The sequence below is a fragment of the Curcuma longa genome, chromosome 1, assembly GCF_044706935.1.
Source record: "Curcuma longa cultivar G26 ecotype Majalengka, Jawa Barat chromosome 1, ITB_CL_G26_1.1, whole genome shotgun sequence".
NCBI classification, from domain to species: Eukaryota; Viridiplantae; Streptophyta; class Magnoliopsida; order Zingiberales; family Zingiberaceae; genus Curcuma; species Curcuma longa.
The window spans coordinates 23293809-23303600 of NC_133861.1; the positions used below are offsets into that span (position 1 = coordinate 23293809).

The 9792-nt window shown below is 33.3% G+C and overlaps 1 protein-coding gene across 1 annotated transcript; it reads left to right on the plus strand.

Moving 5' to 3' along the window:
* Positions 1–4003: 4003 nt before the first annotated feature.
* Positions 4004–9792, plus strand: LOC141811887 (uncharacterized). Its single transcript, XM_074699964.1, has 7 exons — positions 4004–4141; positions 5797–6151; positions 8005–8232; positions 8308–8662; positions 8750–8874; positions 8952–9087; positions 9311–9792. Exons 2-7 carry the CDS (start codon positions 5808–5810, stop codon positions 9548–9550), a joined length of 1428 nt encoding a protein of 475 aa, XP_074556065.1. The 5' UTR covers positions 4004–4141; positions 5797–5807; the 3' UTR covers positions 9551–9792.

The following is a 9792-nucleotide window of genomic DNA, read 5'->3' on the forward strand; positions in this document are numbered from 1 at the left end:
TTATCACTATATGGACTCTAGTTGAAATTTACAAAAGCATAATCTAAATTTTTTTAGATGTTCCTCCACCTCATAATGATGTTTCCATCTGTGATGTGTTAAATAAGTGCTTGGTTGAATGCAGAATTGAAAATAAGGTATGGTTAGTTACAGTTGATAATGCTAGCTATACTGATATAGTTGTTAGGATGTTGAAGGATAACCTCTCCTATAAAAATAATCTTTGTCTTGGTGGTAAATTATTTCATGTAAGATGTTGTGTACACATATTAAATCTTTTAGTTCAAGATGGGTCATATGAGATTCAAGATATTATTTTCAATGTACGTGAAAGTGTGAAACAAATAATAGCTGCCTTAGAGACTCGTGCTAAAATATTTAGTGAAATTTCAAAGCAATTGAAACTATATTCAAAGAAGCTTGTTATGGATTATTGCACGAGGTGGAATGCAACATTTTGCATGTTATTCGTTGCTTTAGAGTTCAAAGATGTTTTTTTTAGATATGCAACAAGCGATGCAACTTATACTTTTTTTCCAAGTGAGGAGATTGGAAGAAGGTTAGTGTTGTTTGTTCATTTCTTAAGAAATTTAATGAAGTAACTCATCTCATTTTAGGGAAGTGTCTAACTTGTTCCTTACTAAATTTGACACCATAAAAAAGTTGTTAAATGAAGCAAATGCAAATGAAGGAAGTTTCATGACAGAAATAGCTAATAAGATGAAGGCTAAATTTGATAAATATTGGGGTTATTAACAACTTATTGATCTCTATAGAAGTGGTGTTAGGTGATGTAATTGAGCACATTTTTGCAATTCGTAAGACATTGATCATGTTGTACAATGAATATGTTGAAGCTTATAAAGCTAGCGTTGGAAGCAGCAATGTTCAAGGTGAAACTCAAAAAGAAAGTTCTATTAGTCGGAGTAATTTAAATGGAAGAGGAAAAGGTAAAGTGAGGACACAATTTTCTAGTTACATTAAGAATGTTAATAGTGTTGAACAAGTAAAATCTGAATTAGATGGATACTTGAATGAAGGATGTGTTATTTATGAAGATGAAATTGACTTTGATGCATTGTCATGATGGAGAATTAATAACCTAAAATTTAGGATCTTATCAAAAATAACTTATGATGTATTATCAATTTCAATAACAACAGTGGCTTTTAAATCGAGATTAAAAAGATTGAATTGACTTAAATGCTAGTTTATTCTTTCTCTATAAAATTTACTCAATAAAAGCATAGGATGATAACATAATTTTTTAAATTTTTACTCAATTAAAATTTATCAAAGTATTATAATAACAATTTAAAATTATTCTACCTCTCTAAAATTAGTGGTCATCGATAAAAATAAAAATTTATATTTTTAAATTTTCATGTTTTTGGAGTTTTGCTTTGTTGCTTTTATATATATATATATATATATATAGAGAGAGAGAGAGAGAGAGAGAGAGCAAAAATGATTACTTAATCTCTATTTGCACCAACACTTATGTCACCATGTCACTAAATTTCTAAGGAAATGATTACTTAATGTCTAAATCTCATTTGTGTTGTTTTCTGAATTTTTGGAGATTTTAAAGGAATTTAGTGACATGGTGACATAAGTGTCGGTGCAAATAGACATTAAGTAATCATTTCCCTTATTATTATTATTATTATTATTATTATTATTATTATTATTATTATTATTATTATTATATAACAAAGAATTTAAAATTAATTATTATATGATCTAAAATGTTTGTCAATTACAGGTAAAAAAACTTTTCAAGAACATTACAAAAGCAATGAGAAAAGAGCAACAGTAGGTAGTAAAGTAAAAGCCCAAATCAGGTAAATGGACTAAACAATTAGTAGAGGTGAATAAATCCAAATGGATTAGGTGGATTGAACATTTGAGGGATGAGAAGAAGTTTAAGTGGGTCAAATAGATCAAACATAGAAGGTAAGAAATTTTAATAGATCAAGGATGATTAAACATCATCCAAAAGTAAAATTGGAGATGATCAATATTATTAGCATTTAATCTTTATTCACTGTTAATTCATTTACTATTTATTTGTTAATATTTTTAAAAAACAAAATATTGGTCAACTATAGTACAGGACTTAATCAATCACATTGACGGCTTGTTTAGTCTTTGGAAGAAGAACAGTTATTTATATGGAGATATTTATACTTTAAGATGACGAATTTCATCTTTTTAGAAAAAGAAATCAAGTAGTTGGTCGATCATGATAGATCAAATGACAAAGTCTTTAAAATCTACTTAATGTATAGAAGTTGCATAAACTTGGTCCACTATAGGTAGTGAAATAGAAATCTAAGGGGGCGTTTGGGAAAATATTTTCCATTTTCTGTTAGTGTCTAGTTTTCAGAAAACTGGGATCTTGGCTATTTTCTATTTTCTAGAATAGAAAACAAGTGATATTTTTTATTTTTTTATTAAAATAAAAATATAGAGTTTTAATTAATTATCTTAATTAACAACAGCCGAATCCACGAGTTTTAATTAATTAACTAATCTTAATCCAATTCATCAATTAATCTTTTATCAAATTATAATTACACATATTAATCCTCAATTAATTAACAATCTAATAGTTATTAAACTAATTAACTAACTAATGATTTAATTAACTAATTAATCTAATAATTAATTAACTCAATTAAGGATAGAAGTTGTATAAACTTCCTTTACCGATTCGTTAGGTACTAGGTAGTGGACCGACGGCAGAGGCGGCGTCGACAGGCGGCGGCGACTCCGGCGTTGGTGGGCGGCGTCTTGAGCACAGGCAGGCGGCAGGCGGCAGGCGGCAGGCGACAGGCGGCTGAAGGGCGGATCGAAGTCGCGAGGGCCGTGCCTGGAAGGCTTCGTCGGGCCTGCGCGGCGCCTCCGGTGGCGTCGCCGGGCTCGGGCGGCGCCTCCGATGGCGTCGCCGGCCCAGACATCGCCGGATTTGAAGCTTTTCCAGCGATTCCAATCCAGCCACGACGCACAGCGGGAGGAGAAGAGTATCAGGGCGTCGGCTCGGGGAAGAAATCCGCAGAAGAAAACCCGGAAAAAACGCGGAATCGAAGGAAAAAAACCCGGAAGAGATGTGCTCGCTCGCTGTGCTCGTCGTGGAATCGAAGGGAAAACGCCGCGTTTTCACATTTTCCATTCCCAACTGAGATTTTAGAAAACGATGATTTAACGTCTGTTTTTCTGGAAAACGAATTTTCATTCTCTAGAAAATGAAAAGGAAATCACAAACCATTCAGCGTTTTCCATTTTCCTTGGAAAAGGAAAATGGAAAACGTTGAAAAACGCTCAATACCAAATTCTAAAGTTTTCAAACCATTTTTCTCATTACACTTAGACTATTGTTTTAAAAATTTTATTTTATTTTTAAAATTAAATTTAACCTTAAAATTAATATTTTATTTTACAGCATATCTCATTTAAAAATATTTTCTGAAAAGTTTTTAAAATAATATTATCTTATCTCGATCTATAATAAGTACATTTTTAATTTATTGTAGATATAAAAATAAAATAATATAATCGATCAGGAAAGTAATGTGAATGAGATGTTTATACGGCAGCTACTGATAGCAATTTAACAGAAAAATAAATAGTATGAATAAATTAATTATGAATTTAATAAATGTGTGACAAATTTAGTAGTTTTAAAATTTATCAACGTTCAAAACGTTATTGCTGCAGATAATGTTTATGACGAAATTTTCAATTTCCATTTTTATTTTTTTGAGTCAATCTTCTTATATTTTTCTTCTATATAATTTCATCCAAATATCATAAATCTTACGTTATTTAAATTCTAATTTGGATATAAATCTTACATTTAGAGCATTTCCAGAAATTGAAAATCTGTCCAATAAACCAATTTGCGGGTCGGATTTTGGAACTCGATCCGGATCCGGTTATTTTCTCCGTGGAGCGGTAGAGGTCGTCCGCCTTCCCTCGATCTAACGAGAACCCCCTTGCTGGCTGCCCTAATAAATCTGGTGCTTGTTACGAGATCTTTTGCCCTACAAATCTCAAGGAAAGAAAGGAAAGGAAAGAGGGAGGAACACAAGAAGAACCACCGATCGAGGACGACGCAGAATCCTGTGGCTGCTTGGAGGTATTGATTTAGCTCTCAGGCCGCCATTCTTCCAGATCTGGATCATGCAAAATCGTTCTAGAATTGTACGGTCATGTGCTGATTTATCTGCTATTTTTCAGACGTGTTCTTTCTGTTGATCTGTGATATTTGACGTCGATTTGTTTGCTTTCAATTTGATTTTCGTTGCTTTGTTTCCAATTTCTTAGATTAACTTTGTTCCTCCAATAGCGTTTTTATTTCTCATTGATTCACTTCGACATTTCGTTGTCTAGTTGCTATTTTTGATTTGGTTTCAATCAAAAATCGTTTCACACCAAAAATTTCTATGATTTTGTTGTACCCAAATCATATCATAAGAATTTTGGTGATACGAGGATAAAATGAATGTTGAAGATCCATCCATTGCGTACTTTGATACATGCATGAGTAATTGATTAACAGAGGAATGTATTGTGTGCCCCTTAAGGTAATTCACATTCCTTACCTAATCCTGGATATGCGGGAGAACAGAACGAGATCACAGGGGAATTTTGGTAGTAAATATATAGCATTCTGTAGGAAAAATTCTTATTATAAAATTCTTTTTTGTTCTCAAACATAATTTCTCTGTGTGGGTGAAATTTCTTATTATAGAATTCTGAGGACAGAACAAGATCACAGGCGACTTTTGGCAGCTGAATAGAATATCAGTCTGTAGGAAAATTCTTATTAGATTTTTTCTGTAAAATTTCTGTTCTCGAATATAACTTCTATGTGATCTGTATAGTGTGTGTGCGCATATATATGGGTAACTTCGTGCCTATGTTATCCATATGCAAGTCTCTTTCACTTGGTGTAAATTGCTTTATCTTTAACAAAGATAGTTGTTATATGTCCATATCCCCATCTTTTATCAATGTTTTCAGACCAGAGCAGACTGACCAGCTAAACCAGGAGCCAGATGGAAATCTGGTCTGGTTTACCATAAACTGTAGTCTAAAAGGTACAAACTGGTAAAACTTGGATAAAAAACGTAATCGGTAATATAGTGCAGCATACAGTTCTTTGACTCAGGGTTTAAGCATCTGTAACTGTAGTTGGAGATCACAGTTTCAATTCCTAGCATTAAAGTTTTGAGTTTTTTGTTAAAATTATTTTATTTGGTTCTGCAGTATATATGTACACATATATATTTTAGTTTTATTTTATTTTTTTAAAATGTGCATTTCTGCAATATCTATTCATAATTCAGTTCTATTTTTTAAATATTTTTATAGGTGTAAATTTGAATACTACATGCTGAATGAATTAATTTATATTTTAAATATCTTTTCACATAAATTTATACTATTTAAAACATTTTTTGTTATTTCAATATTTTTACATAACTCTTGTAAGTATATTTGATATATAAAAATATATTTTATATTTATTATATTATTCTTGGGTCAGCTGGTTTGACTGATTTGACTGGTTCGACTCCCTAGCTTTCCCAATTTTAATCTCAGGTCAGGTCTGATTTCAAAACATTGTATACAACATTATTACTCTCTCTACGTGGACAAGTCAGTAGGAATGTCTTGCAAACTGTATTTGGATTTTTCTTAATTCTGTTTCAAAGTTGTTGTTTGTTTTGTCAGGCTTATTATGGATTTTTGTTCAGTCTGTTATGAAGTTGTTGTTTGTTGTGCCAGGCTTCAGGGATATGGCAGGAGGATTCAGGGTGCTCCATCTTGTCAGGCCATTTTTGGCTTTCTTGCCTGAAGTTCAAAGTGCTGATCGAAAAATCCCATTTAGAGAAAAGGTCATCTACACTGTTATCTCTCTCTTTATCTTTCTTGTTTGCAGTCAACTTCCTCTTTATGGCATTCATTCAACAACTGGAGCGGATCCATTTTACTGGATGCGTGTTATTCTTGCTTCAAACCGTGGAACTGTTATGGAGCTTGGAATTACTCCGATAGTGACTTCTGGGTTGGTGATGCAACTTCTAGTTGGTTCCAAGATTATTGAAGTTGATAACAGTGTTCGAGAGGATCGTGCTCTTTTGTAAGTGTTGCTTGTTTATTATTTGAGAATATTCCTCATTGGAGTTTGCATAAATTAGATGCATGCTGAAGCTACATGATTCTAGCATTGTTATATTAATGTCAAACAACTTCTGTTAGCTAATTCTATGTATTGTTTGTTATAGTTTACCATCTTATTTGAAGAAGCATTCAAAGCTATTTGTATTTTGATGGCAATATCATAATATTGACTTTGTTGGAAATTTAACTAAATGTCTACTTACTTTGTTAAGGAAAAAAGAACTATCTAACTGCCAAGACAAATAAGCCCATTATTATGTTTCTGCTTTTTCATATTGAAAATCTTCACCAGCTATTTCTTTGTTTAGCTTTAATTGTTTTAGTGTGTATAAGTAGACTCTTAAGGATCTTGAATTAATTGATTTAACGGTTGAATTATGCTACTCTCTTATTCAGGCTGTATTAAGCTTAATTCACAAATTGGCATGCTTGGGAAGGGGAAAAGAGCGCATGTAGCGGATGTAGCTATAAAGCACAATTGCATTCTTGATCATATTATAAGAGCCTATCTATAGTATATATTATAATATTAATATCTATACGCTTGAACTTTGAAACTTAATGGTCAATTATTGAAGGCCACCATGTTTCCATAAAATCCAATTAATGTGTGCCATGAATCAACATGATTGTCAATTATTGAATGGGTAATTACTTTTAGGAATTTCTAGTAAATTAATAAGTTATAATTCTGATTATCATTTCTATGTAACTCCAATCTTTTTTTTTATGTCCATATTTATCAATGTAGGAATGCATTTAGTAAATGTGTTGTCCTTGCATTTAATCTCTAATCTTATTGTCCTATTCCAGTGATTATTTTCTTGAAGTGCCTACCACATTCTGTTGAAGATAAAGAATAATTTTAATGTGCTCAGAAAATCTAATATCTTCAATTTTCAAAAAGATAAAACTGGAGAAGAGAGGACTATTTCATTATGATGATATCATTGAAATTGAGCTATTTCATTATCTTCAATTTTCATAAGACAAAACTAGCTATGGAAGAACTATTTCATTTTCATTATCATGATTTGCTAGAAATTGAGCTATACTTGGGTCAATGAAAAACAAGCTGTAAAGGAGTTGGCCATTTTGTAAAATAAATCTATTGACCTAAGCCATATACCAATAAATCTAGAGTGGTAATACTTCCTTGTCATAAGATCTCTTAATCTCCTTCTAATATTTTTGAAGTTGTCAATATTGATAGACTTTTAGGTTTTAGATTTATTTAGGTACCACATACACAAAGATTACAATGGTCATTTAGTTGTCTTTATTGATCTTATAGAGGTTTGTTTATTTCTATATGTTTGTTATTTCCTTGGAAAATATGGTTTAGTGGTTAGTGGATTTTAGATCACATCATCCTCCTATGTTGAAGTGATAACTCATGTTGTTAGGTACTTAGATTAATGGCAGGAAGGTCTTCTAGAAAGAAAGTTTGTTTGCCCAAAATGTTGGAAAGAAAATATCGCCTTTTGGTGAAACCATTTTCAGCAATATGTTTTCCTCCTGCTGCTTGTTTTACAGTGATTAAATTCACATTGGATATATGATGGATATAACTTGGGAATCGAATATCTTAGATGTCTTGGTCTTTAATTAATTACTGCTGTATAATACATAATTCTTTTGTCAGAAAATGTTGAATATGCAAAGTATTCCATATCTTTGCCCTTTTGTCTCTCATTTCTCTGTTGGATGGTGCCAGTGATGCCTGAAGAGTAATCACTAATTTCAGATAAATTATATGTTACATTTCATCATGATGTGCTCTCTTTATCTGATGGTGCTCTCTTTTTTCAGAAATGGTGCGCAAAAGTTACTTGGTATTCTAATTGCCATTGGAGAGGCAGTTGCATATGTTCTATCTGGAATGTACGGCAGTGTCAGCCAACTTGGGACTGGGAATGCCATTCTCATAATACTTCAACTTTTCTTTGCTGGCATCATTGTCATCTGTTTGGATGAACTTTTACAGAAAGGATATGGTCTTGGATCTGGTATTTCATTGTTCATAGCGACCAATATCTGGTAATTCTCTCAAATATTTTCTATGCCTGCCTTTATATAGTGGTTAATCCTAATTCAGTTGTACCTATTTTTCAGTGAAAATATAATCTGGAAGGCATTTAGCCCAACTACCATCAACAGTGGGCGTGGAGCTGAATTTGAAGGTGCTGTTATTGCCCTATTCCATCTATTAATTACGCGGACAGACAAAGTCCGTGCTCTTCGCGAGGCTTTCTACCGTCAGAATCTTCCAAATGTGACCAACTTACTCGCCACAGTATTGGTCTTTCTAATTGTCATTTACTTCCAAGGTTTTCGGGTTGTATTGCCTGTGAGGTCGAAGAATGCTCGTGGGCAGCAAGGTTCTTACCCTATCAAGTTGTTCTATACCTCTAATATGCCCATCATCCTGCAGTCTGCTCTTGTATCAAATCTTTACTTCATATCCCAGGTAGATCTTCTTTGCAGTTGTGCTTGTAAAACTAGTAGTGGTCTTAGGTTCCATTGTGATATCTGAACTCTTCTATGTCCACTGTAGTTGCTGTATAGAAGGTACAGTGGAAACTTCCTTGTTAATCTGCTGGGGAAGTGGAAAGAATCAGAGTATTCTGGTCAATCCATTCCTGTTGGCGGTATAGCTTACTATATCACTGCTCCATCAAGGTGATCATCTTGCTCCATTTTGATATCCTATATTCTTGTAATGCTTCTCACATTCAATTTGGAACTACACTATGCAGCTTGGCGGATATGGCAGCGAATCCATTTCATGCACTTTTCTATATAGTCTTTATGCTCACAGCTTGTGCACTTTTCTCCAAAACTTGGATAGAAGTTTCTGGATCATCTGCAAGGGATGTAGCCAAGCAACTTAAGGTACCATCCTGACCTTATCCCATTATATTGAATCTGGCATGCATGCATTGACAATTCAAAACCTAGAAATACTAAAAGCCTAATAAACATGTACAATAATTCTATTGATTTGGGTGCTCCAGCCCATCCCTATATTAGATTGGATTAGGTGAGTAAGCTTCCAAGAATCTGACTATTTTTATTTGTTATATTATTTTCTAAAATTAAATTTGGTGTTACACAGGAACAACAAATGGTTATGCCAGGTCATCGGGAGTCCAACTTACAGAAGGAATTGAACCGCTACATCCCTACTGCTGCCGCATTCGGTGGAGTGTGCATTGGTGCATTGACAGTTCTAGCTGATTTCATGGGAGCAATTGGTTCTGGGACCGGAATCCTTCTCGCCGTTACAATCATATATCAATACTTTGAGACGTTTGAGAAGGAGAGAGCCAGTGAGCTTGGGTTCTTTGGCCTGTGATCTGGAAGTTCTAATGATATGTTTGGCGGTTTTCAATCTCCCATGACAGATTTAATTTAAACTGAAACAGTTAGTCAATCTTAGTCTGAGTCCCATGCTTAAATGCAAGTTTTTTTCTAAAACTTTCTCCGGCACAGTCTACATAAGATCTGCTCTAGTCTAGTCAGTGTATGTTTAAGCTAACAGTTGGGCCAATTCCTGAATTGTAATGACGCCTTAATTTCTAACTCTTTTTGCCCAAA

Coding starts and splice junctions, on each gene's coding strand:
- LOC141811887 (XM_074699964.1), top strand. CDS start 5,808: ATGGCAGGAGGATTCAGGGTGCTCCATCTTGTCAGGCCATTTTTGGCT. Junction 6,152..8,004: donor CGAGAGGATCGTGCTCTTTT/GTAAGTGTTGCT, acceptor CTCTTTTTTCAG/AAATGGTGCGCAAAAGTTAC. Junction 8,875..8,951: donor TATATCACTGCTCCATCAAG/GTGATCATCTTG, acceptor TACACTATGCAG/CTTGGCGGATATGGCAGCGA.